At 44.7% G+C, this 27398-nt stretch overlaps 1 protein-coding gene across 5 annotated transcripts in view; it reads left to right on the top strand.

The window, feature by feature from the left end:
• CEP152 (centrosomal protein 152) overlaps positions 1-21768 on the top strand; it is an 89009-nt gene extending 67241 nt beyond the window's left edge. For 3 of the 5 annotated variants that reach the window (XM_075531211.1, XM_075531213.1, XM_075531210.1), the window contains 8 exons: positions 2207-2857; positions 7098-7239; positions 11848-12021; positions 15108-15204; positions 15829-15932; positions 18215-18371; positions 18618-18721; positions 20463-21768. In XM_075531211.1, the coding sequence (XP_075387326.1) occupies positions 2207-2857; positions 7098-7239; positions 11848-12021; positions 15108-15204; positions 15829-15932; positions 18215-18371; positions 18618-18721; positions 20463-21442 (2409 nt within the window). In that variant the 3' untranslated portion in view covers positions 21443-21768. The remainder of the gene's footprint in view (positions 1-2206; positions 2858-7097; positions 7240-11847; positions 12022-15107; positions 15205-15828; positions 15933-18214; positions 18372-18617; positions 18722-20462) is intronic. The other 2 variants (XM_075531214.1, XM_075531212.1) reach the window with 1 other exon arrangement.
• The last annotated feature ends 5630 nt before the right edge of the window (positions 21769-27398 follow it).

Here is a 27398-nt window from a genome sequence, read left to right as displayed (position 1 = left end):
TGGGGAAAGGATGCATTTCACAGGGATCAATTGGCTGGAGAGTTCAGTCGGATTGGTGTGATCTATCGAGATCCATCTATGGAAGCCTGATGCCAGTCTCTGGAATCAAAAAATAGTCAAGTTGGTGAAGTCGTTCCCAAACTTGGTCCCATCTTGGAACAGCTTACGGATCTTTAAAAAAAATCTTCCACAGTTACCTAGTTTTGAAAAAATCTGCCACACTTACCTAGTTCCCACCCTCAAGCATTCTGCTTTAACTAATCTCAGGTGCACGTTAGGCATCGGGAGGTGTTTGTTTGTTTGTTTGTTTTTACGTAGCATACTCAGCTCTGGAACGGCCATCATCTCAGCAGCCAGGTCCGTGCAGAGAGCGGGAGGACCGGGAGGGAGGAGAGATCGTCTCTCTTTATTTCTAAAGGCATCAGGAATTTTAAAAGCTCCTTGGGTTCTAATACGCTGCCAAAGTTGGGAACCATCCGGTTGATGAATACTGCCAAATTGCCTTTGTGAAACGGCACTGACTATAAGGCTAGGCAGTCCATCCAAACTGCACGGTTTCCACCGCTCCTGTCCAATCCCCTGATGATAATTCCCAGGCTTGTGTTATAAACCATAAGAAGCTCTGGGGGCAGTGAGTTATATGATGAACTGCTAATTCCAAGGTCAGCAGTTCAAGTTTACTAGCAGGAGAAAGAGGTGGCTTTCTGCTCCTGGAAAGAATCACAGAGCAGAGGTTGTACACTGGTGCAGATAGGAGCTGGAGACACAGGGAATCCAGGGTGGATGATCCCTTCAGGACCAGGGGTGTGAGGGGCGATGCTGGGAGAGTGGAGGGTGAGTGGGTTGGAAAGGGGGAACCGATGACAAGGATCTACATGTGATCTCCCTGGGGGACAGACAACAGAAAAGGGGGGGAAGAGAGATGTCAGACAGGGCAAGATATGACAAAATAATAATTTATAAATTATCAAGGGCTCATGAGGGAGGGGGGAGCGGGGAGAGAGGGGGAAAAAAGAGGACCTGATGCAAAGGGCTTAAGTGGAGAGCAAATGCTTTGAAAATGATTAGGGCAAAGAATGTACAGATGTGCTTCATACAATTGATGTATGTATATGTATGGATTGTGATAAGAGTTGTATGAGTTCCTAATAAAATGTTTAAAAAAATAAAATGAAATAAAAAGAATCCCAGCCTTGCTTTCCCAAGGGATAGTTCCGCTCTGCTCCGGGGTCATATGAGTTGGACAGGATTTGAATTGCTTCTCAAGTATTAACAAGCGGTCCTGCTATTTTTTTGTAAATGAACAAAACAGAACAAAACTTTTCCTGATGGTGTTATCATTTAATGAATGGTGTGCTAACCCTTAAAATACACTTATCTTTAACGCCAAGCACTTAAGAAAATAATATGTTATAGTCCTGTTCAGAAGTAAACTTTCTTATTTTTTTAGGTACCTTTTCTTAAGATCAAAATACTTTGTTGGGGCTTAGGTCAAATTTTAGGTTGCATCTGTTTTTTAAAAGGATATGTTTTTTTTTCCCCACCCTAAAACGAATTTGCTACTTCTAATGATAGCCTGGTAGTTTTCCACTTACTCTGTGGTTCGATGCTGATGAGTTGGTTCTAACATAGATCAAATACCCCTTCCCCTTTTTAGGCTTTCGTTCTGATGGCTTTAATGATCAGTATCCATAAATCCAGTCTTTGAACACATTTTACTTGCACCAGGGCATGGGGTACATATTACTAACAATAAGATGTACAAACAAAACCAAAAACCAGACCAGGCAGTCCTGCGTACAATTCACCATCACTTGAATACACCAGAAATCAGCTACTGTAGGCGTGTTTAGCGGAGACTTCAATAAGTTTGTAGAAAACGGAATTAAAATATAATGAAATTTCCTCCTGAACTTTATGCATATATAATTTGGGGGCAGAGGGGAGGCAGTTTAAACTTTTAGTTCTCCATCAACAAACCGATGTTTTGATTTTTAAATAACATAAGACACAAATTGGGAGGTTTTTGATACGAAGGCCTAGATCCATAAACATAGTAGATTTATAAAATTATGAATTCTTTTCTCTCAAGTTTGATTTTTAAAATCTAAGTTCAGAAGTTAAGCCGAGTCCTCATGTTAATGTAATATTTTTGTTTAAGCGGAGACTCACACGGCCATTTAAAAAGGAATGTTTTCTCCTTTAGGTATTGTTTGCTGTGTCGGAAGCTAAGGAGCAATGGAAAAGTGAGCTAGAAGACATGAGGAAGACTGCAATCCCCGGGAAAGAATTGGAAGAACAGCTCCGTTCCCTTCAGAGGGAGCTGGAGTTGAAGGACGAGGAGGTCCCCGTAGTCGTCAGGGCTGAGCTGGCCAAAGCCCGGAGTGAGTGGAACAAAGAGAAGCAGGAGGAAATCCACAGACTTCAAGAGCAAAATGAGCAAGATTACCGGCAGTTTCTAGACGACCATCGAAATAAGATCAATGAGGTGCTTGCGGCGGCTAAAGAAGACTTCACGAAGCAAAAAGCGGAACTCCTTCTTCACCAGGAGGCCGAGCTGCAGACCTGTCTGGATCAGAGTCGTCGAGAATGGACGATGCAGGAGGGCAAGCGGATGCAAGTGGAAATTTATCAGTACGAAGAAGACATCCTCACGGTGCTTGGCCTTCTCCTAAGGGATGCCCAAAAGGAGCACCGGGGGGCGTCAGAGATGCAGCAGCTTTTGGAAGTCGTGTCGATGTGTTCTTCAAAATGGGTGTCCGTGCAGTATTTGGAAAAGCTAAAGGCCTGTATACAGAAATCATTTCGAGATACCGTCTTCTTGCTTCGAGACAACGCTGGCTTCCGGGGGGAAAAGGTAGGTGCCTAAGAAGTGAAAAGAGACATTCAGCATCAAGGATGATTGTAGAAGTTGTGTCTGGTAAACCCCCCACCCCTCGCCTTACTTTATAGTTCACTGGCTGTAGGGCTGTGTTTTGGCGAGTGGATTAAGAAAACGTTTTGTTAAACAGCCAAAGGATTACATTCGTATTTTTTTGAGGGGGGGGGGAATACCCTTCAGTTCTTCTTCAGAGTTGCCCCAATAACAAGGCAGAGCATTTCGATTCCAGACAGGTGATTTTTTTTTTCGAAAACAAGAAAGTTACTCTTTATCAGAGCCTGAGAATTCAGAAACTGAAGAACTCTCCTTCCCGTTTGTGTGTTTGAGACATGGTCACTTCAACTAGTATGCATTATCTACAACTAGGGTTTTAAGAACTGCTGAAAGAGTGTGAAAGCCTGCTTCTTGCTCTGAAGACACCCCCCCCCATATAAGTCCCAAATTCCAACCGAAATACAAAAAGTACTCATAAAGAAATGAGTAAATAGAGGTATAACGTTCACTCGCCCAAAATGTCAAAGCCCCAATTCATTGGCGGCTTATAGATGTGCCCGTTGAATGGATTGTTCCTGGTATTTTTACATACCCTCTGAGCCCAGCTTTTTGTTCATGTGGAAGATCTGCTAAAACTATAGAGTCTCAGGCAACCTTCTGAGGAAAGAAATTGGTGATGCAGGAAGGTCCCACAGGGCGTCCGAGTCACTCTGATCAGTCCGTTCTCATACTCGGAATTAGAGCTGGCAACAAATGCTGAGATGTAGAAGGCTCGCCTGATAGGAAAGTTGAGAGTTTAGAATTTAAGACCCATTAAGATACTGTGAAGGAACGCTAGTGGCTGATCAGTTAAGCTCTAAACCGATAACTAAGACCCACCAGTTCGTTTGCGGGAGAAAAAACCTGCCTGTCTGCTCCCAGAACTCATTACAGCTTAGGAAATCCAACGGGGCAGTTTTCTATTGTCTTACAGAGCCGCTGTGAGTTGGAATGAATTTAGTGACATTTGGCAATAGCAGTGGATACTGTGATGGAAGGTTTTCCGGCCAGGAAGGATTATGTATAAAGTAGGGGCTGGAGTGGTTGAGGGGGGTGGGGTGGCGGGCATAGCTTAGTTCCAGTGTCACACTGGTAACTAGCTCTTCTATGTTGGGCAATCATAGATTATCGGTAGAGAGGGGTGGAGGAGGGAGGGAATGCCTGACCCATCAGATTGCCGTGTCATCTGACCTCCCACTACCCGGCCCTTGAAGCCACATAGCATCTTAGAGCTGGAGGGACCGGAAGATCGGTTTGCCCCGTGCATGGATTTACCCTTGACTTACAGAGAGGGCTTTATTGGCAGTCGTGGCATTCAGTGTAGACTGAGATAACCCGAGAAGGTCATTTCTCACAACAACTGCGGAGCATTAATACTGTATCACAATTGATTTGTTTAATTTTTGAGTTGGTAGGTCATTCCAATCTGAAATTCATCACAACAGGGTTTGAACATGAGACATGATAGGAAAATCGTGTTCTGTGCTTTCAAGTTGGCTTTCCGGAGCAGGCAACCTCTGCTTAAAAATATATATATATATCAAGCAACTACAATATCCTCTTCTTCCCTTTAGAATGCACAACCACTGGATCTTTTACTGGACTTGTAGCGGTGTAAGCTGTACAATCAATCGTGTGTGTGTGCTCACATGGCTCACAAGCCTATATAGAGAGAACCACGTGATTTGACTAAGGAGTTAGACTTCCGCAGCTTTTATTGGGTGGAATCAGATCCCATTCCTGAGAACAGGGCGGCTTTGAAATGCCTGACCTGGCATTTTCCGGAGAAATAATACTTGACCTGCTGCTGTTTTTAGAGCAGACTTAGGTCATGACCTTAAAGTGGAACAGTGATTTTAAAGAAATGATTCTAAATCTGCAGTACTGATGGCATGCGTGCTGTATTAGTCTGGGCGGACTAGAGAAACAAATCCAGAGACACGCATGCGCATGAGGGTGGTTTAGATCAGAGAAATTGCATCTTAAAAAAGCATCCCAGCCCAGTTCAGATCAAGTCCATAAGTTCAATATTAGCCCATATGTCCAACACCATTCCATAAATTCCTCTTCAGACTCACGCAACACATGCAACGATGCCAAACGCAGGAGGATCACCGGCCAGTGGGTGGAAAGTCTTGAGGATCCAGTGGCGGTGGAAGCAGATCCAGGGCTCTTGCTGCCATCAGTGTGGCTCCATGTGGCTTGTCAGCAGGAAGGTGAAGCAGAGAGTGTGTCCTGCCTCCAGGGAGGAAGATAGGAGTTCCCAGAATCCTCACGAGAAGGCCACGCCCACACAGAGACCTCCTTGGTGATGACCTGATTGACATGCTAGACTCCCACCCCTTCACTCAAGTTGTCAGGAGATTATGCAACTGCCACACATGCAAATGTCACACGTGCATATGATTTATGGCATCTGAGTTTTCGAGTGATTTGTTGAGCTCAACATATGAAAAAAATAAAGCAAAACCCTGTTTCTCGATACAAATAGAACAAGTCATTTTTAAATACAAAGAAGCTTCAGAGAGCTAAGGGGACATTCGATTATCTTTCAGTTCCATCTTTTTATGAACATTTTGAAGCCCCTTGAAACTTAGTCCATCAAGGTTTTTTCAAGTACAGTATATACTTGAGTAAGAGCTGACTGAATATCAGCCGAGGGACCTAATTTTACCACAAAACTGCATTAAAATATGCTTAAAAATTTGGCTTATGCACGAGCATATACGGTAGATGGCATGCAATGAATGAACAGTATCGTCTCCAGGAAATGGATTGCCTATGTGACTGTACTGCTTTATAATGTACAGTAGAGAAGAGAAATACCAGTCGGAGCACAGGCTAAGGATTATGTTCTGTTTCTTCTTATTATCCAAGAAGTAAAAATTGAGACAAAAAAGTGCTTGCTTTCCGTGTAATCTTGGCCCTTCTTATCCAGTTTTGAGCAGAAACCAGACAACTCGACCGCCTTGGTGCATTTTTCATTTCTCCCCTTTGCCTCCACTCCGTATCCACTTGACTCCCCTGTTTGCTTTTTATCTGTCATTTCGGACCTCTGTCTCTGTTTCATATCGCAGGCCTTCCTAACAATTAAGCAGACTTCTTGAAATCAAAATCAAGGCTTATAAAACCAAGCATACAGAATGTGTTAAGTAATCAAACAGAGTAGTTTTCTCACGCTCATGTATTCAGTTCCTTTGAACTAGTTATGGCAAATCTCACAAGTTGAGCTGTGTTGACTGGAACGGGGCCAGTGAATAGAATTCCAGGGGTAGAATTCCTGCCTTTCCGTGCTGGAGACCTGGACTCCATTCTCAGTCACCGCACCTCACGCGTAGCCACCGCCACCTGCCAGCCATCTGGAGGCTTTCCTCTTGCGCTGATGTGGGCAGGCGCTGGTGGAGCTTCCAGACTAAGACGGACTTAGGAAGAAAGCCCTTGGAATCTACTTCTGAAAATCCACGGATGAAAACCCTTCTCAAGGCAGGGGGTGTAACTAATCACAGCTTCTTAGTCCCTTTGTCCATGGGGCGGCCAGGAGTGACGGCAGCTAACAATGACCTGGGAGCAGGACTACTGGAATGCAGACCGTGCCTACAAATGCTTGTTAATGGAGGACTGGTCCTTGCAAGGGTCCCCCAATTTCACATTGGAATTTGTTTTTAGCCGACCGTTTACATCACATAAGAGTATTTAGGACCATATAAAGTATAATGTAAATTGAACTTACATTTACAGTTGTTATTTTTAACTTGTGCAAGACAAAATGTTGGTGTTACCTCCCCCACCCCCCACCCCCTTCAGTGAGTAATGGAGTTGACCTCTGCTGGGGTAAAAATGTTGCGGATTTTCAAGAACAATCCTGATTTCAGACAGTCTCTCCTGTGATTTGGTCACAGAAAACATTAAAAATAAATAGGTCCCGTGAGGATGCAGATGCCATCGCCTGTATGTCCCATGCTCGACCCACCCGCCTCGGTCAGGCAGGGTTCTCATTCGGAAATCACTGTCGTAGGAGGGGAGTTTGTGGCTACAGCATCATCTAAAGGCCTCAGAAACATTTTGGCCATGGTTCAGGCCATCTTGCCTTGGGGTTTCTTTTTGTGTTTTCCATAGCATTTTAAAGAGACTTTTGTAAGGAGTACTACTACTAGGCATGACCTCTGAAGATAATGTGTTTCAGAACAACGTGGCTAAGATCGCTCAGGATCCTGCTGGCCAGTGCACTGGCAAAGGAGAGCCTGCGTCCTCAGACAGGCTTCCCGCACCCACGTGTGGACACCAGGCTCAGCCGTTGGCCTTGCGCGGAACAGAAGCAGTAGCTGGTAATTGGCTTTTATTTCTATGAGTGGTGGCTGTGGGGACTAAAGGTGATCCAAGGCGTGAGCAGACGTATGAGTGTACAGACGTATAATGTGACTTTTACTCTCTGTGTACCTCTGTAGATTTTATTCTGCATCTAGAGGAGTGGGTTGCCCCAGGTCCTCTTACTTCTACCTTTCTGTGTTTTTCCCTCCACCCCGAAATGATTCTCATCCCGAGGATAGGGAGAGTTGTTTTTTTTTTAATCTTTTTATTGGGGCTCATAAGGCTCTTATCACAATCTGTACATACATCAATTGAGCAAAGCACCCTTATACATTCGTTGCACTCGTCATTCTCATAATTCACCTTCCACTTGGGTTCCTGGAATCAGCTCGGTTTTCCTTTTTTTTTCCCCCCTCCCCCAGGAGAGTTTTAAATAGAGCCTTCATGTTCTTATTCCCCAACATGGTTGAGAAATGGAAAGGTGTCCTATGAGAGAATTCTTATTTCTCCAGGACACTTTCATCTATTTTTAAATGAGACTTTCCTCCGGGGTAGAAGACGTTTTCTGATAGCCTCGTGAGTCTCTGCAGGGCCCGCAGAGTGTCTGTCTGTCGTCTTCAGCACATGCGCCCTGAGCAGCACGCCCTTGGTGCTCTCTGACGACTTAATTGTAATGGCCTCGCTTCCCTTTAGTGACTTAGAAGTGTCATAATCAAAAGAATTCTTGTAAGGCCATACCGCGGACCTTGATGGGGTCAAAGCTGAGCGAGCACTACGGGGCCCAACGGGCCACAGAAACACACGCTTGCTGCTGCTTATCTGTTGTCTCCATCACAACCTAGAAAAGAAGTGCCAATTGCCAGAGGAAATCCCTGTGCTAAGCCACCAACCTTGGTTTCCACTTACTTCTTTTTTTTAAAACTCATACAACTCTTATCACAATCCATACATACATCAATTGTGTAAAGCACATGTGTACATTCATTGCCATCATCATTTTCAAACCATTTGCTCTCCACTTAAGCACCTGGCATCAGGTCCTCTTTTCCCCCCCTCCTTCCACCCATTTCTAATCCAGCAGGCAGTCTGACCAGAAGTTTGGAGAATCTCAGACTTTCCCCAAAGGTCCATCGACAGACAGCTGTTTTATTTATCTCACGGTCCTTTTTCCGAACGTCTAGACTAGACGGCAGCGACTGTTTCATTGTCAATTGAGTAGAGGTCATACGTAGCTCAGCTGGATTTTGCTTCATACTTTTCCATGGCACGTGGGTCTGCTGTCACATTTGAATTCTATATTCATCTGTGGAAGGACCAGAGACAAGTTCTAGGTGTCAGGAGCCCTGGCGGCCTAGTGGGCTTTGTCCTGGGCTGCATAAAGGGAAGCCCTTGGAAATCACCAGCCACTCGGTGGGAGAAAGATGAGGCTTTCTACTCCCATGAAGCTTTACAGCCTCAGCAACCCCCGAGCGCAGGTCTTTGATTGGAATACTCAGTGGCAGTGAGCATTTTGTTTTTGAGTCACTATGAAAGTAATTAGTTTTGATCAAAGACAAGTCAGATTACAGGAGGATTCTGTTTCCTTTCTTTAATATGTCCCCCTCCCTCACAAAACACACACATTAGTAAATCCATTAGACAGGAATAAATAATGTAAACCATATACTATCGCAAGTGGTATAAAGTTCTCTATAAGCCTACCTCCCGAAGAGCACGATGTTGTTAATGGCGTGCCTGTGTTTTCCTAGTGCCTGACTTTTTTTAAAGAAGTAATTTGAAAGTTTTAAAGCCGTTGACTCGTGCAAAGGAAACACCCAACCCATGTATAATGTCACAAAGCCTAACAATCGGCAACCCGCTATTCTACTTCAGAAATAAAACATCGCCAATCCTGCTGAAGATCCCTGTGTTCCGTCCCCTGTACCAAGAGGTCACAAATGCTCTCCTTTTCAAAACGGCCCTCCTCTGCTTTTACATTTGGGTAGACCAGCTACAGGAACGTAAGCAAACCCACTGTTAGCGAGTCAGTTCCAACCAACAGGGAGACTACGTAGGGTTCCCAGCTTCACGGGAGCAGATAGCTTCCCCTTCCTCCCACCTGTAGATAGCTCCAAAAGGCTACTACTCGGTTGTCTTTTATTTTTAATGTTACAAAAACTATCTTGCTGATTGTGCCCGTCTAGAACCTGCTTCTTTCCACTTAGCCATTCTCCTGAGATGTCTGTGTTAGTGTAGATAGCTCTACTTCATTCACTTAGCAATCGATGTTAACATGGCTGTATCATGTTCTCTTTCATGTGTGCCGCACTATTTATCTGTCTGTCTGTTCTCTTGTCAGAGGACATCTACATGGTTTTCTAGCTTTAAGTGAGAATTAAAAATGCAGTAGACAGTATCACTGTGACGCTTCATTCATCTGATGCTTGTGAGCTTTTAGGCTTTTAAAAACTCGTAAGCTTTTAAATTAAACCAAAAAGTCAGGAGAAAGCTAAGAATAAAGAATAATTTTGCTGGACCATGATCTGACATAAGCATCGTGGACATAGGCTTCTGAGCCCATACCAATTTGTAGTCCTACTTTGTTTTGTCAATTAATAGTAATACTTGGCCTTTTATGTACTTTGATACATGCTACTTTAATTTTATTGGAGATCTGGTGGTGTAGTGGGTTACACGTTGGGCTGCTAACCTCGAGGTCAGCAGTTCAAAACCACCAGTCACTCCGAGACGGGAATTTCCACTCCTGTAGAGAGTTATGGTCCTAAACTCACATGGGCAGTTCTGCCCCGTGCTAGAGGGGCGCTGTGAGTCAGGCTCGACTCAATGGTTGCAAGCTTGTTTTTCTGTATTTTATTTTTGTAACTTCCATAAATTACTAATCACCATGGGTATTGTTGTTGTTCTGTACCACTGACCTGGTGGCATCCTGGCAGAAAGATGAGGCTTTCTGTTGCCTTAAGCCTTAAGGTTTCAGAGCCTTAAAACCCACAAGGGCAGTTCCATTCTGGCTTACAGTGACGCTTCAGAATTGACTGTGAGTCAGAGTTGACTCAGTGGCCGTGAGGTTTTTTTGCGTTTGTTCTCTACCAGCTACTGTGCCAAACATCTTACAATTTTAAAGTGGGAAATAATTTCAAGCTTTCGGAAAGCTAAGAAACTCATATATCCTTACTCATCTGCACCTATTAATATTTTACCCTATTTTGTATTCACGTGTGTGTGTGTGGGGGGGTGGAGGGATAGTTAATTTTTTTCCAAACCATTTGGGCATAAGTCATCTATACTATGATCTTTTACCCCTACATAGTTCAGTGTGTATTTCCCAAGAACAGGGATACATTTTGCATAACTTCAGTACAATGAATTTAACTTTTCATCAGAGTGGCAATCTGCTGTTTGCCTTCTCATTTTGTGAAAGATGTTTAACAATGTTTTATAGCATTTTTTCCCACTTGCATCACAGGATTCTCGCTAGGTGGAAGTGTTACATTTAATTGTCCTATATCTCTAACCCTTTATTTATTTGTTTGTTTGTTTTTCAATATCCTTTTGTTACCGTGTATGACATGGGCATTTTTGAGAGAGCCCCTTTCCCACATGCCTTCCCTGCACACACACACACACACACACACACATACACACACACCTTTTCCTCATTGGAGGCTGGTCTATGTCTCTGTATTGGTGAGGTTTAGGTCGGATTGTTGCGTGAGGTGGTGCGTTCTCAAGTTTTCATTCTGTGGTTGCTCTGTGTCCATCTGTCTCTTGTTGACAAGGTGAATTCTCATCACCTACTCACTGTCTTCATTGTATAAGGACTAGAGTTCTTTCTCTTGTAATGAAGGTGTCTGGTGCGGGGGGAGACGTGTGACCACACACATATCCTTCTCTTCATCAGACATATATTTTGCCATCACCGCTGACTGAGTTGCCTGCACCAGGCGTTCGCATGGGGGCTGCAGAATGAGGCGTTTCCCCCGGCTCTAGCTTTTCTCGCACGTTCACTAGATGGTACTTGGCCTGCTATGATAATCAAGAAACCCCTCCGCTTGTTTGTCTGTCATTCCATGTGCGCCTCCTCTTCCAGGAGCATTATTTGTATGGACTTAAGAGCTGCTCTTTTTTCCTTTAATTCACAACTACACATAATTAGTGCTGAGATTGCCCACAATTCAACCTGTGGGGAGGGAGCCTCTTAAGCTGACTTGCGTCTATGTCCTTGTGACCTGCCTGAACTTTCAATCTTCCATATCCTAGCATGACGACCCAGCTTCATGTGCACCTCACTCTATTGCTGGGATCAAAAGTTTCTGAAGATCACGGTTTCCTTTTAGTGAGGAATGGGATTCGTCACTAAGACCCGAGAACTAGTTTTCACAGCATGGTGTAGAGCAGAGTAAGAGACTAGACCATAGAAAGGTTAAGGCACACATTCCGAGTTACACAATCAATCAATAGTGAACAGGATTTTACTACAGGCCTCTTAAACATCACGCAATATAGCCTATCAATTACAATATTGCCTTGATTTTATCCCCGCCCCCCTCTCTCTGTCTCTCTCTGTTTCTGTCTCTCTTTCTTAGTAGCTCTCGGTCAAACTGATATAAAAGCTTGCTGTCATTCAGTTTTCACAGATACGGAAAACCTTGAACTTAAAGATTCATGCTGTCAGCACTGCTCCAAAGAACTTGAGAAGGAACAACAAAAATGTCAAGAACTGAAAAGAAAACTAGAGGAATGCTGTCAGCATCTTCAGCACTTAGAAAGGAAGCCCAAAGCTGGAGTGGGAAAAATCGGAGGTTAGCATCTCAGGGAGCCCTGCTGCCGGAGTAAGAACGTGACGTCTTAGTTCATGTAGTTTTTGCTCTCTTTGGGGATTGACGCCTCATTTTTACTAATCAAGTCATTATTACTGATCTCAAACGAGGGGGTTTCCAGCTCCGATGTAAAGGCCACATTTCTCCTTCTCTTGATTGAGTAGCCATTGAGATGAAGCTGTGGTCTTGGCACTGGAGATACTGCCCCGAAGAAAACGGGCAAAAGCCCAGTTCTCAGGAAGATGAACCTTTCCTACAGGAAGCTTATCAAGTTCGGCGGGGAGGGGGTGAACAACAAATTAAGAAATCAACCTTAAGTTGATTTATATATATCAACTTACATAGTAGATACAACACATCATATATATATCTCTATCTCTATCTCTATCTCTATCTATCTATCTATCTATCTATCTATCTATCTATCTATCTATCTATCTATCTATCTATCTATAAATACTAGCAGTACAATTATATATACTTAAAAGGAAGACCGTTAATGCTTCCTATGCATACCAGCCTTAAGCCTTGAAGGAGAGACCGAGTCACCCGAGATCACCAACATTCTCGCAGAAGGGAAAGACCCGAGCAAAGTCAGACGGGTCCCGTTTGGGCGGTAACCAGTCCTTCGTAATGATCCGACTGCTCTCTATCTAAAGCGGGTATCTTCTGCCATCTCCTGTTGCTTTTCTAAAAGACTTATATTTACCCTTAAGGTTGTTCCCTCTTGCCTTGCATTACTTACTTATACCCCTTGCTGCTTTGCTCTTTATGTTTGAAATCGTTGCCGATTCCTGAACTAACTGGCCACGCTTTCTCTTGCTTCGGAACCTGCCATGTGATGTCCCTGTTGCCCGCACCCTGGGGAGTCGGCGCTGAAGGCCCCTTCTCTTGATGTTCCTCAGTCTGCGTGGCCCTGGAGCACCCCATCAACTCCCTCTGTTACACGACGGACTGGTCTTTCTTTTATTTGTCTGGGGGTTTGCTGGATGATGCTTACTCCCGTTCGTCTTGGTAGCCCTGGTGTCCGTGGAGAAACGATGGAATCTAAGCGTCCCCAACACTTGTGTCATTTAGAAAAACACAATCAGGTGACTAGGTTCACTGTTTTTCCTACCTTGCCTTTATCTCTTGCTTGGACCTTGGCAGTCACTTCCTGATTCTATTTCCAGTCTTGCTCCTTCCATCCATTCCCCATAGGCAGCTACTGAACAACCTTTAAGAAAGTAAACTGAACCAGGCGCGCGCCCGTTTAAAGCACATTCAAAGCCATTTAAAGTGGTTTGCTGTGACTCTCAGAATGAAATCCCAACCTGGCTGATTAATTTAACAAACAAAAGAAGCCCTTCATGACCTAATCCCTGCTCTTCCCACCACCTGCATGGTTCCCGGCCCTCTTAGTCTCTCAGGGGAGCCAGAAGCATGGATTTGCCTCTGTCTCTGAGCCTCCTGTCGTGCACTCCCCCTGGACCATGACCACGTGTCTTCCTTTCTAGATTGCATGGCCTGCCGACCCCCTGGTCTTCTCCCCGCTCACCTCTGCCTCGGGAGCCCTTCCTCATCGCCCCGTCTTGCTTGGGCCTGTCCCCTACACATGCTCCACTGCTCCGAGGTTCTTCATTATACCCATCCGCCCTGTCATCTTTTACTGTTGGGATTCCCCACTGGAGTGTAGACTTTGTGGCAGCAAGGGTCGCATCCTGTTTCAACACACACTTAGTGCATGGTGTCGACAAGGTACAAAACCCATCATGGGGAATTTTCAGATAACATTTTTCACTATTATAATTACCTTTGTGACTACTTAGCTCTTTAGTAGACACCAGGAGAGTAAGTGAGATATTTGCCTGAGCTGTAGAAGCATATAGCTACAAAAGGATGCTATTGTCGAATTTGATAAGAAACAACAACAACAAAAAGTTACATCCTAAAACAATGAGAGCAGTTTGATTTGGTTATTACCTATAAATAATATGTATGCCCTATGTTGTAAGTACAAGATAATTATTCCACTTTTGAAGCTTATACCTTGTGTCATTTGTAGTCCTGGAAATAATCCATTGTTTTGAAAGAAGTACTTTGATAGGCTGAGAAAAGGTCCAAATGAGCATGTAGGTTACGTGAGGGTTTGGCGTGAGTTTGGCTTGAATGTGCAGCCATTAGGTGACACTGTCTTTGCTCTTGCGGCTTTTACACCCTCTGGGACTCCATGCTTTCGTCTGTTGGGGGCATCGATTGAAGAGTGCAGAGTACAGTGAAAGATTTTAAAATATACCAGCTGTATCAATCGCCAGAGGAAACAGTGGCTCATTCCCCTCATCCTGACGCCCAGATGTGTTGAGGAGACCGAGGAGCAGGGAGCACGAGGCAGCAGGCTCATGTAGATGGAGCAAGGCCTTGTGCAGGCCATTGTGCATTTTCTTTTATTTCTATTACCATTTTTTTAGGGAATATTATACCCCTTTTATATGTGAACAAAATCCCTCAGGTTCAGAAAGCTTCAGTTGTGTGCTTCGGCACATGTAACAGGTAGAAAGCTGAGTTAGGGGTTAACCGGTTTTCTTTAACTCTGAAATTCATACCTTTCCCACCCCCACCCCCACACTACATAGGCTCTGCTCATTTCTCTCGTTTAAAGTCCAAATAATTGAAAAATCTTACTTTACACTTAATGGTGAATTTTCCTTTCATTTTGTGTTCCAATGCTTGATCAGCGATCATGTAGTCAAGCCCAGATGATGCGCTAGGTTCCACAGGGACCCGGTGTTAGGAAACCTGCCTACCGCGGTTCAGTCTAGCTGGGAAACGAAGCCCGAGCGCAGGAAGTACTTGGTTCCAGGGCGGGGGGTAACCAGAGCAAGGTAAACATGGCGCCCCGATGCTGAGCGCTGAGGAAACAGGCTCTGCTCTCCAGGTGGCTCTAGTGCGGGTCCTCAGAGGACGAATGACACATGCAAGCAAGGGAAGTAGCAGTCCCCTGGGAACACCGCACCGGGGACCGAAGGGAAAGGCAGCCTGGGAGGAAAGGTGACGGACCGTGCTGGATAATACGAACTCTCTTTCCTCAGGAGAGAACAGTAAAGTTGTTGAAGAACTAATAGAAGAAAACAACGACATGGAGAATAGATTGGAAGAACTGAACATCCTCAGTAAAACACCACCAAGGTAGACGCTTACTGTTACCGAGAACGGAACATTTCTATCTAAGCATGAAACGTGTTTCCAAGACCATCGGCATGATGGCAGTGAGTTTGGCTTGGTTTTATTGCCACTGTTACATGGCAAAACATTGTGTGAGTTAAAAAGAAGAATAAGCAAATATCCTCCTGAGACCGCCCCTGATTAACCTCTTGTTTTACGTCATTTATGTTGTATTTTTCTTGTACACACACATCATTTGTACTGCGGGTTTAAAAAAATTGGAATCACCACAGCAAACTACTTTGTCATCTTTTATTAGTTTAGTAAGACCGACATTCCCCCACGTCATTAGGTATTTTATATTCTTTTCAGAAGCCACAAAGATTTTACTTTTTTTAAGCTGCAAAGATCTTTTTTTTTTTTTTTTGCAAAGATCTTAATCCCGTGAATTTACCCTGATTTATTTAAACAGTCAAAACATTGACATTGTTTCCATTTTCCCCTACTCTAGAGAGCTGTAGTGAAGCTCCTTGCAGGTGAAATTTTAGTACCTCTCTTCCACGAGAATCTGTGAGTACGTGTATGTTTATTTCAGATAAGATTTTTCACTTGCACTGTCGGCTTCTGCCGTCTCTGGTTTGATTCTAGGTCGCTGTCAGAAGGCGCTGCTGGAAATGCCTGTGTGCTCTGCAGCGGGAGGGCCTTGGAAGAGCTTCGTGGGCAATATCTTAAAGCTGTCAAAAAAATTAAATGTAAGTCTCTAAAGCGTCGGCTCTCACCCTTCTTAACGCGCCACCCTTTCATACAGCTCCTCATGGGGTGGCGACCCCCAACCATAAAATCATTTTCGCTGCTGCTTCCTCACTGTAATTTTGCTACTGTTATGAATCGTCCTATCAATATCCGATATGCAGGATGTATTTTCATTGTTACGAATTGAACATCATGAAAGCAGAGTGATTCATCACAAAAACACTATGTAATTATATATTGTGAGATATTTAGTTCTGATGACAAGTAAATGAAATTTTGTCTTGAAGCGTGGTGTAGCATGGGTAACAGTCTTCACGCCGGGTACTCTGATGTGGGCGTGTCTGCATGTGGGTGGACAGCCTGGAGATGGATAGAGGAGTGGTGTCTCGGTTCCTAAGACCATCGGAAATGTGTGTTTTCCAATGGTCGTAGGCGGCCCCTGTGAAAGGGTCGTTTGACCCTTCAAAGGGGTCATGACCCACAGGTTGAGAACCGTTGCTATAAAACACTGCAAAGATTTTCAGGATGATTTGGCTTCCCTTTTTTTCGTTCCCTCTCCTGGCAGTTCTTTCTCTTTATCAACTCATAGTTGACTCACATGATGATTTCAGGAGTCCTGGTGGCACAGCGGTTAAGCGCTCGGCTACTGGCAGTTTGCACTGACTAGCTGCTCCGAAGGGCGGAGCGGTGGCAGCAAGCTTCCCTAAAGAGCACACTGGGAGACCCAAAGAGGCAGACCCACTGTGTCCTGAAGGGTTGCTGTGGGCCAGCATTGACTCGATGGCAGTGAGTTTGGGGGGTTCGGCCTTGTCCTGGGCTCTTGCCTCCTTTTAGAAGAGACCTTTGGTGATTTCTCTGCATCGTGCAGTAGTAGATCACTATGCCCATGTTATAGCTTAGGAAGTGACCTGAGGGTAAAGGGACTTCTATGCTATTGATCCCAGTACTGAACTAGAAGGTTCAGAGTCTTGCAACTTATGTTACTTTTACCAAAGAAAATGCCGCGTGTGTTTCCAACGAGTAGCTGTGACTCTCCACCATAAACTTTCTGGATTCACGGGGTAATCAAAAAGGTTAATGCTCACCGCTGCAAACCAGAAGGTTAGAAGTCGAAATACACCCAGTGGTTCCTCTGCAGAAAGGCCTGGTGATGCTCCTTCTGACAAAGTCAACCATGGAAAAGTATGAAGCACGGTTCTACTCTGATAGGCACGGGTCCCCATGAGTCATAGTTGACTTGATAGTAGCAGGCAGCAGGTCCCCATAAGCATGCAAGGACTGGACATGGATCAGGTGAAGAGTCTATTGGCCGCCATCCTTTTCACAGCGGATTAAGCCACCGATGTTTGTCAAGCTCTCTGCAGTACACAGTCGTGCTGGTGCACCTTGCAGTCTTCCTCTGGTTCACGCTTGCCCAGTGGAATGCCTCTTGGCTGTTAGAATCAACATTGTGTAGAACGCATGGATCTCCCACTCCAGTGGTCGCACTTATCTGGGGAAAACTGTGTAGACACTAGGCTCCCAGTTAGTGTTTTCCTATAGAGCATCTGATTTTCAGGAAGAGCTTCCGGCGATAAGAGGGGGAATTCCGCTGAATTGATATTGCTAATATATCATGGGTGGTGGAATTCTAGGTGTAGGATCTAGCCCTGAGTTTAGTAAAACATACGAGCCTTAACGAATGGCTGTCCCAATCAAAGCATGCTGAGTGACAGAGAGAACTTGAGGGCCGTGCGTTGAGCTTCAATGTAAACTTCGAAAGGCAGCTGGGAGGACTCCTTGTCCTCCCTGTGTTAGTCCCGTGTGCCTCCTGTGAATTCGTGTATTTCGTTTAGCTGCCCAGTCAGTGCTGCTGAGCAGATTGAGTGAGTGCTGACACCTGGCTTTCAGAGCCCACGTGAACAGCCGGACAGCAGTCTTCCGGCTCAGATGGCTTCCTCTTGGTGTCTGCTTGGCTGTTGCTTTCCGCCTTACCTCTTAGGTTCCCCGGTCCTCCTCTTGGATGTCATGTACAATTGACAGGTGGAGACAATGCCATGTTTCTGTTAGCAATGTGCCCATCAGTGTTCCAGAAGGACTGCCTGATGGCTTTTCCTTCGAGTCCACCGGAACGGTGGTCAGACGTGACGGTAGTGATGATGAGGATCTATAACGCTTATCGTTCCAGCCCCTTCATCACCCCCCAGAGTTGGTCTAAGACTACTTCCTATTGTTTCTGAAAAACGGCTGTTCAACATCTATTCTCTGGGGAACCCCACCCCACCCCCGCCACCTCCCCTAGGTGATATGCTCCGCTATATCCAGGAGAGTAAGGAGCGGGCTGCAGACATGGTCAAAGCAGAGGTGTTACGAGAGCGCCAAGAAACAGCCCGGAAGATGCGCAAATACTATTTGATTTGCCTCCAACAGATTTTGCAGGACAATGGGAAACAGGAAGGGTAAGTTTGATCTGAACACTCTGCCCTGGGAAGAGCAGGGCAGCATATTGTCATTTCTCCCCACTGTCCGCCTGAACCACGATGCAAACGCTCCACGTGCTCAGCCTTACGGGGTTAAAAGCAACTTAAAGGGTCGAGCCACCCTAAATGTTAGCCGAGCTCATTGAGAAACAAAGATCCTGGGGCTGAGAAAACTCTCTTTTTCCCCCCCTTTAAACTATATTAACATTCTGGAATTCCCCACAGGGCAGACAGAAAGATCATGAACGCCGCTAGCACACTTGCAACGATGGCAAAGTTGCTGGAGACCCCTGTTTCGAAAAGAACCCAGAGCAAAACTCCACAGTCTGGTATGTGAAAGTGTGTCACTTCAGTGGTCTTCTCGCCCCCCCCTCCCTTTTTTTGCTATTTATCTCTTTTCAGGATGAAAAAGACTAAAGGTCTTTATAAAATTGTGTTTTCCCTTCACTGTGAAGTGTAGATATAAAAAACGGAGAGCTTCCAATTGAGGTAGACAGGCTGAGCACACCTGCTTCCTATTCTTGTCTGGTCCCGAGAAGTGATAGAAAGTCTCTAAACATCAAACCAAGATTGAGAAAAAGAAGAGATCTCTAACCGAGCCATAAAAATGTGCCATTGGCAAACCAGAAGCGATGGGACACTCCTAAAGAAAGAGGCCCACAGGGACCATGAGTCTGCATCGTCTCCATGGCAGTGAGGTTGATTTTGGGGGTGGGTAAATAGGTTCTTGAACGGATGGGAAGTTAGAGGCAGAGAGCGTTCCAGACTCCAAGAGCCTGGTGTGGTACTTGCTCCTCATATAGAAATACAAAGATGGCTTGGGTCAACTTTCGGGTGGCAATGGGAGCCTCGGGTTTAAAAGGGAAGTGACAGGGTGCAAGTGTGTCCCAGTAGAAAAGCGCTTTTTGTTGAGTTCTCAGGACGCCTGAGATATGATACCTTTGATTCTGTGTTCTTTTTATTTTTTATATCATTTTTGGGGGGAGGCTCGTACAACTCTTATCACAATTCATACATACATCCATTGTGTCAAGCACATTTGTACACTTGTTGCCATCATTAGTCTCCAAACATTTGCTTTTTACTTAAGCCCTTGGTATCAAATCCTCATTCCCCCCCCCTCCACTCTCCCCTCCTTCATGAACCCTTGATAATTTATAAATTATTATTTTGTCATATCTTACACTGTCTGACATCTCCCTTCACCCACTTTTCTGTTGTCCATCCCCCACGGAGGGGGTTATATGTAGATCCTTGTAATCGGTTCCCCTTTCCACCTCACCTTCCCTCCACCCTCCCAGCTTCACAACCCTCACCACTGGTCCTGAAGGGATCATCTGTCCTGGATTCCCTGTGTTTCCAGTTCCTATCTGTACCTGTGTACATCCTCTGGTCTAGCCGGATTTGTAAGGTAGAATTGGGATCATGATAGTGGGAGGTGGGGGGCGGCATTTAGGAACTAGAGGAAAGTTGTATGTTTCATCATTGCTACACTGCACCTTGACTGGGTCCTCTCCTCCCCGCCACTCTTCTGTAAGGGGGATGTGCAGTTGCCTACAGATGGGTCTTGGGTCCCCATGATTCTGTGTTCTTAAGCTGCTTTGCCACTGATCTGATTTAGTGTTATTAGTTCATTAAACCAGAAACTCGGTTTGCCTTTACAGTTTGTGTGTGTGTGCATGTGTGAGTAAATGGGGTAGCCATGATTTTTTGAGGCAATACAGTCCACTGAAACCTATTACTTAACAATCAGAGCAGGACTGGAAATGTTGCAGTTGGCTCTTAAAACTCTATAGCACCTACTACAAAACAATGAGCTATCCGGTGGGTGGGTATATATATAATATATATACATATATATATATATACACACAATCAGTTTTCAAAAGGACAAATGAGCACGCTTTATTAATGGATTTGTGTAAAGGGGTATTTTTAATTGCCCAGTGATGTTGTATTTTCTTTAAGCACGATTAAAACAGATACACTCTTTGTCTAGCGCACATAAAAATGGTTTTGCTTCTCACTCAGTGTTAATTTTCTCCTCGTTCTGTGTTGCCCCGTGCGTAGGAACACTGCCTCTGACTCCAGAGATGCTGGTTGGAGCTGACAAGTCCAAGAGGAAGGATGTACTTCAGAATATAGCTGGCTACGCTGAGAGCAAGTCAACCAGTGTGAGAACGATCCCCAAGAAGAAGGCTGCTTGTAACTTACAAAGGCGGTTGGAGGCTTCCGAGAGTGAGGACCGAAAGCTCACGGGTTCCCAAGATTCCCAGTCGGACTTTCAGTTTGGGGATACCAGCTCCAGGAAGCTGGATCCTGCCCCCGAGAGGGTCTCTCCTGAGTTTGTGCCCTACGAAGGGGAAAGAGGCTGTGGTTCACACAAGAAGAGAGATCTGCTCCGGGACGCCGGCTCCACATTACTCGTGCACTCAGCCGCCTACCCCTTTCTTGGGACTTTCCGAAACAAATCCTCACCTCGACGCAGCCCGGGCCCTTCTGACCCCAGATCCACACACACGCCCTGTCCACGGGCCCACGAAAGAGCTGGCTTAAAGGTATATAAGTGCAATCCCCTGATGGAGAGCGAAAGTGCCCCCACTGAGAGAAGTCAAGGTCCAGGTGTTGAGGAAGCCCCCGTGAAGGAGAGAGACGGCCTTGGCACCTCTCTAGACTGGAGCACCAACGGTCACGAAGTCTCCTTTCTGCACAGCGGGCCACTCCCGGAGTCTGCCAGACTAAAACAGTTCTCGGCACCGAGTGGCCTCCCAGATCCGGAGGGAAGCGATGAGACTCGTAGCCCAGTGAACTTCCAGGGTGATCATGCTCCAGACCAGGCTTCTGAAGAAGCCATGTGTTCCCAGCCGGGGAAGACCAGTAGGACTCCCGGACACCCGGCTCATCACGCGACTGAACGATTAAAGTCAGATTTGAAAAAACTCAGTACGGTACCGGCTCCAGGGTACTGGCAGCCTTCAAGAAAACTCATCCCTCTCCCCGCTAGTCAGCAGGATAGTGGCTTTGATAGCCCATTTATCAATCTAGACTAACGGCTGTACAGTATGTAAGAAGAATCATTAATATATTGACGAGAAAACTGGGAGGAAAGACTTGCCATACTGAAAAATGTGTGCGCTCCCTATTTTGAGATGTTTTAATCACATCTATCACACACAAGTAAAGCATTCCCATCAAATTACTTAAGGTAGGTTATGTTGCCTTAATCTTCCAGAAGCCCGAGAGTGTATGTGTAGCGTGCTTCTTCTGTGTGGTACTGATATTTGGTTCCTAAACCAACCTATTTTTATACTTATGCATTTGCTCTCTGTGCCGTGTTAAATTATTGCCTATTTAAATAAATTTCACGTGGTCAGTAGGACTGTCATGAATTATTTTGTAATTCACCACAAGTAAATCAGTATCAAGTCGGAACTTCATCCCGAAAAAATAATATAAACCGATTATTTGCATGTGTGGTCAGTAAAATAAAAGTTAAAAAAATGAATCATGGTTAATGAAGCTGCGGAAAATTCTTGGAAAGGTCTACCCCAAATCTCGATCCTTCCTTTTAGGTAGTAGGAAAGCGTTTCCCAAGGGTGGCCATGGAATGCATGGCTCTGTCCTGGCTTCCGGGGAGCCTTACGGCAGAGTAGGTTAAGGGTTCAAGTGCACCAGCCAAGAGGAAGAAAGATGTGTGGTCTCAGAAACCCTAGGGAACCATTTTGTTCTGTCTGTCGGGCGCTTTGAGTTAGAAGAGACTCGAAGGCAGTGAGTGGGCTTTTGATGTCATCTGTTGTGAGTCTGATATTTAATTTAGTTGCTATTTGTATTTTTTCAGATCATGTGTAGTTTCCAGAAACGTCCCCTTCACTCTCTTACAGTTTCATGGTCTTTCATCGGAAATAATTGCCTTTTAAACATGGAAATAACAAGCTTTTTGTCATATACCAACAACTTTTTGTATCACTTGGTTTCTCGTTTCAGAGTACCGAATGAATTGTGGATATCTCTCATATGTTCAATAGCATAGAGGTGGTAATTAGAGTGCAGGCAGAAAGGAATGGTCATGGAGATGCCCCGAGGAATTCCTTTTTGGGTTCCTAGAGGTGGAATGTATGTAAGTGCTTAGGTATATGCAAGTCCTACCTGAAAATTTACTGTGGCTCAGCTCTTTTACCCCAACTTATAGACTAGTTGAGGGTTGATCCAGTATTTTTTTTTTTTTTACCCAGAACCTGGTTACAGTAGATCATGGCAACAGGGTTGGGCTGGAATGGGATGGCAAGATACATCTTACACCGACAGGGAACCAACTTCAAAAGTAGGAACCTAGAAGGGAAATTGCTGAACCATGGAAAACCTACCGTGTTCTGTCTCACAGTGTTCCCTACTTTCATATCTAGAGTTTATGGTTCATTGTCACGGCTGCACTGAGCTCACACAACATATTCTTGGTACAGGAGTTTATTAAGGAAGTTAACAAGACGATGCAGGTGATAAGCGCTCAGGATACACTTGTTCAGTCAAGACATGTAACAAAGTTCTTTCAGGGTTGCTAATAAATCCCCAAAGGGCATGCCACTCCATTGTTGCCCTCGGCCCAATGACATTCAGTGCAGATACTTGGGTAGGAAACCCAGCTCTTATTTAAGTGCCTAGAGACACCCCACGCCAGCAAGCCTCAACGTGAAGGCACTCAGCTCCACTTCTGTGGGTCAGCAACCCCAGCCCTCCAAATTAAGTGCCCAGAGGCACCTGCTCCCTATCCCAGCCTCCTGCCCCAAAGTGGAGACTCTGCTTTCCTTGGCTGAGAAGTTCACCGTGTCCTGGCTGCCGGTGCTGCTGCTTCTCTGCCACTCCTCTGATGTCACCACTCTCTCTGGATTCTGGAGGGTCACTGCGCAGGGATTGGGGTGCAGAAGGCATGATCCACTTCTGGCTCTGACTGGTTGTGAACTCCCCTCCCCTGCTTCTCGGAGGCCTCATTTTATGCACAACAGGATGGTAATCACAATGGATCCCGTTGACAGTTCCTCACAGGTGATTCCGATCACTTCCCCACTTTCTGGCCGGATACAAGCAGGTCATTTGGTGGGAGTTTCAGAGACTTGGACTTAAGAGCCACATTAAATAATTCACTGGCCCTGCAGTCATTTTAACTGGTGACCAGATTAAGATAAGCCTAAAGTTCACACTATATTTTAGTCTTACTTTGACAGGCAGCTAGAAACAGAACAAGCCATTTCTTCAGTCTTGTGTGAGGGACCTTCGGAAAACTGGTGGAAAAGTGGAATTGATAATGGAATCTTCCCACAAACTTTTTGAAACTCCTTCATATTCCTGAAGATACAGTGACCCTCTCCATCAGCTTGACTCTCATTGTTTACACCATGACAACTCTTTAAAAAAAATCATTTTGTTGGGGATTCATACAGCTCTTATCACAATCCATCATCCAACCATGGTGTCAAGCACATTTGTACATTTGTTGCCATCATCATTTTCAAAACATTTTCTTTCTACTTGAGCTCTTGGTATCAGTTCCTCAATTTTTTCCTCCTCCTCCACCATCCATCCCTCATGAACCCTTGATAATTTATATATTGTTATTATTTTTTCATGTCTTATACTGACCAATATCTCCCTTTACCCACTTTTCTGTTGTGTGTCCACCCAGGAGGGGGTTATATGTAGATCATTGTGATCGGTTGCCCCTTTGTCACCCACCTTACCCTTACCCTCCTGGTATTGCCACTCATTGTTGGTTCTGAGGGGTTTATCTGTCCTGGGTTTCCTGTGTTTCCAGCTCTTATCTGTACCCATGTACATGTTCTGGTCTAGCTGGATTTGTAAGGTAGAATTGGGGTCATGACAGAGGGAGGGAGGAAGCATTAAAGAACTAGAAGAAAGTTGTATATTTCAATTCGGCAGTCTGAGACGCTCACCTTCCTGGCATGATCACTGAAGACAACGGGTGCACAAGCAAATGTGAAGAAAGCTGATGGTGCCTGGCTATCAAAAGATATAACATCTGGGGTGTTAAAGACCTGAAGATAAACAAGCAGCGATCTAGCAGAGAAACAACAAAACCTACATGGAAGAAGCACACCTGCCTGTCCTGACATGATCACTGAAGACAAAGCGGGTGCCTAAGCAAATGTGAAAAAAAGCTGATGGTGCCTGGCTATCAAAAGATTAGTCTTGATAGCTGGGGTCCTATAGACTTGAAGATAAACTAGAGCCATCTAACTCAGAAACAATAAAGCCCACATGGAAGAAGTACACCAGCATGTAAGATCATCAAAGGGATCAGGTATCAGGCATCAAAGAACAAAAAAATAATAATAGCATTGTGAATGAGGGGGAGTGCAGAGTGGGGACCCAGGGCTCATCTGTGGGCAATTGGACATCTCCTTAAAAAGGGTCACAGGGAGGAGACGAGCCAGTGTGTAGTGTAGCAATGATGAAACATACAATATTCCTCTAGTTCTTGAATGGTTCCTCCCCTCCACTATCATGATCCCAATTCTACCTTATAATTTTGGCTGTACTGGAGGATGTACACTGGTACAGATAGGAACTGGAAACAGAGAATCCAGGACAAGTGAACCCCTTAGGACCAGTGGTGAGAGTAGCAATACCAGGAGGGTGGAGGGAAGGTGAGGGAGAAATGGGGAGCAGATGACAAGGATCTACATATAACCTCCCTGGGGGAGGGAGAGCGGAGAAGTGGGTGAGGTGAGACGTTGGATGGTGTAAGATATGACAATAATAATTTATAAATTATCAAGGGTTCTTTGGGGAGGGGGGAGCGAGGGAAAAATGAGCTGATACCAAGGGCTCAAGTAGAAAGCAAATGTTTTGAGAATGATGAGGGAAACAAATGTACAAAAGTGTTTGACACATGGATGTACGTGTGTATTCGGGTGAGTTGTACAAGCGCCCAATATAATGATTTATTTATTTTTTTAAAAAGAAAGTTCCAAAGAAAAATAAAGAAAATTCTATGTTTCATTGGTGCTATACTGCACCCTGACTGGCTGATCTCCTCCTTGTGACCTTTCTGTAAGGGGATGTCCAATTGTCTACAGATGGGCTTTGGGTCTCAACTCTGCACTCCCAGTCACATTGATATAATTTTTTTGTTCTGGGTCTTTGATTCCTGATACCTGATCCCATTGACACCTCATGATCACACAGGCTGGTGTGCTTCTTCCATGTGGGCTTTGTTGCTTCTGAGCTAGATGGCCACTTGTTTGTCTTCAAGCCTTTAAGATCCCAGACACTATATCTTTTGGTAGCTGGGCACCATCAGCTTTCTTCACCACATTTGCTATGCACCCATTTTGTCTTCAGCAATCCTGTCGGGAAGGTGAGCATCACGGAATGCCAGGTTATCAGAACAAAGTGTTCTTGCATTGAGGGAATACTTGAGTAGAGACCCAATGATCATGACAAATCCTATGCCTGCACAATTTATTCTCTATTTGGATCTGGTTAGTGTTTGAACATTTACATCCTGGGTAGAAGTCAGCTGAGAACCTGGTTCTTTGCTTACCTAAATTTCCATACACACGTGTATATATCATATACACATGTGTATATACATACATATAAAGTATAGAGATATAATGTATACAAACATGTGTGTATGTGTATATAAGGGGATACCCCCAAAATGGATTACATTGGGTGGAACAGATCTTTCATAGTAAGCATGTTTCCCACTACATGAGTATTGAGCAACTCTGAGTTAGTGCACCCAGTGGCATTGCCTGAGAAGGTTCTCTTTGGTCACAGTGAAATTTTTCATAAAACTTTTGCTAGAACCTCTTTTTTTGTGTGTGATGGCTGATGTAAAAAAAATGCGCAACTGCCAGATTTTTTTCTGCTCAGGAAAAATGTCACAGAAACTTCTGATGTTGAACGCAGCTTATAAGGAGAGCGCTATAGAGGAAAAAATTCAAGTGTGTGAGTGCTTTTCTTGTTTCCCAAACATTGAAATGTTTGTTAGATGTCCCATCAATTTCCCAAATGCACAAAAATATCAACCCATAGTGCGGACTGTTAATCAAGCTTTCTATTTAGAGGTTCTGAAAAGATTTTTCCTAACAATGTGTGACAAAAAGGCCTGATTTGTGGCAGACGGGGATCTGGTTTTGCCATCACGGCTATGCACCTGCTCATGCAGCCATCTCAGTTGGCTAGTTTTTGGCAGAAAACAGCATGCCTCTCTTGCCCCACGTACCTTACTCACCTAACTTCCTTCATTGCTAGATCTTTTTGTTTCCGTAAAGGCAGAGGGACATGAAAGGACAGCAATTTGACAATGTAGAAGAGGCGAAGAAAAAAAACCGAGCGAGGTGCTGTCAGCCATCCAAACAGATGAGTTTGAAAAATGTTTCCAAAACCACAGTCACAGATTTGACAAATGGATTGAGTTTAATAAAAATACTTTGAAGGTGATGAGGTTGTTTTGTAGAAAAATTTAAATGCACCAATCTGCTTTTTTTGTGTGTGTACCACTATATATATATATATATATATGAGCCTTGGTGGTGTAGTGTTACATGCATTGAGCTACTAACTGCAAGGTATGCTGTCTGAAACCACCAGCCACTCTGCGGGAGAAAGTCCATGTCAGTGAGTTTAAGTGTGTGTGTGTGTGTGTATGTGTGTGTGTGTGTCCATGACAAATATTTGATTCCTTAACATCAAGGTTGACACTAGAAATCTTGCTTTCTTCTCCTTTTATGGTGCCTAATCGGTTTTTATCTCCATCGTCCCAATAGCATTGGTTCTTTTATGTCCCATGCCCTTCTCCCACCACCGAGGAAGGGAGAAGTGGTCGGACAGTCAGCCGTATGCCAGTTCCCTGCAAGTCTGCTCTGACGTATGACGACCCCATGTGCGTCAGAGGAGAACTGTGCGCTGTAGGATTTCCACTGGCTGGTATTTCAGGAGCAGATGGCCCAACATTTCTTTCAAAGCACCTCTGGGTAGACT

Source organism: Tenrec ecaudatus, chromosome 14 (assembly GCF_050624435.1).
Source record: "Tenrec ecaudatus isolate mTenEca1 chromosome 14, mTenEca1.hap1, whole genome shotgun sequence".
Classification (NCBI taxonomy): domain Eukaryota; kingdom Metazoa; phylum Chordata; class Mammalia; order Afrosoricida; family Tenrecidae; genus Tenrec; species Tenrec ecaudatus.
Note: the sequence above shows the minus strand (reverse complement) of the source record. Positions and strands in the feature narration are given on the sequence as shown.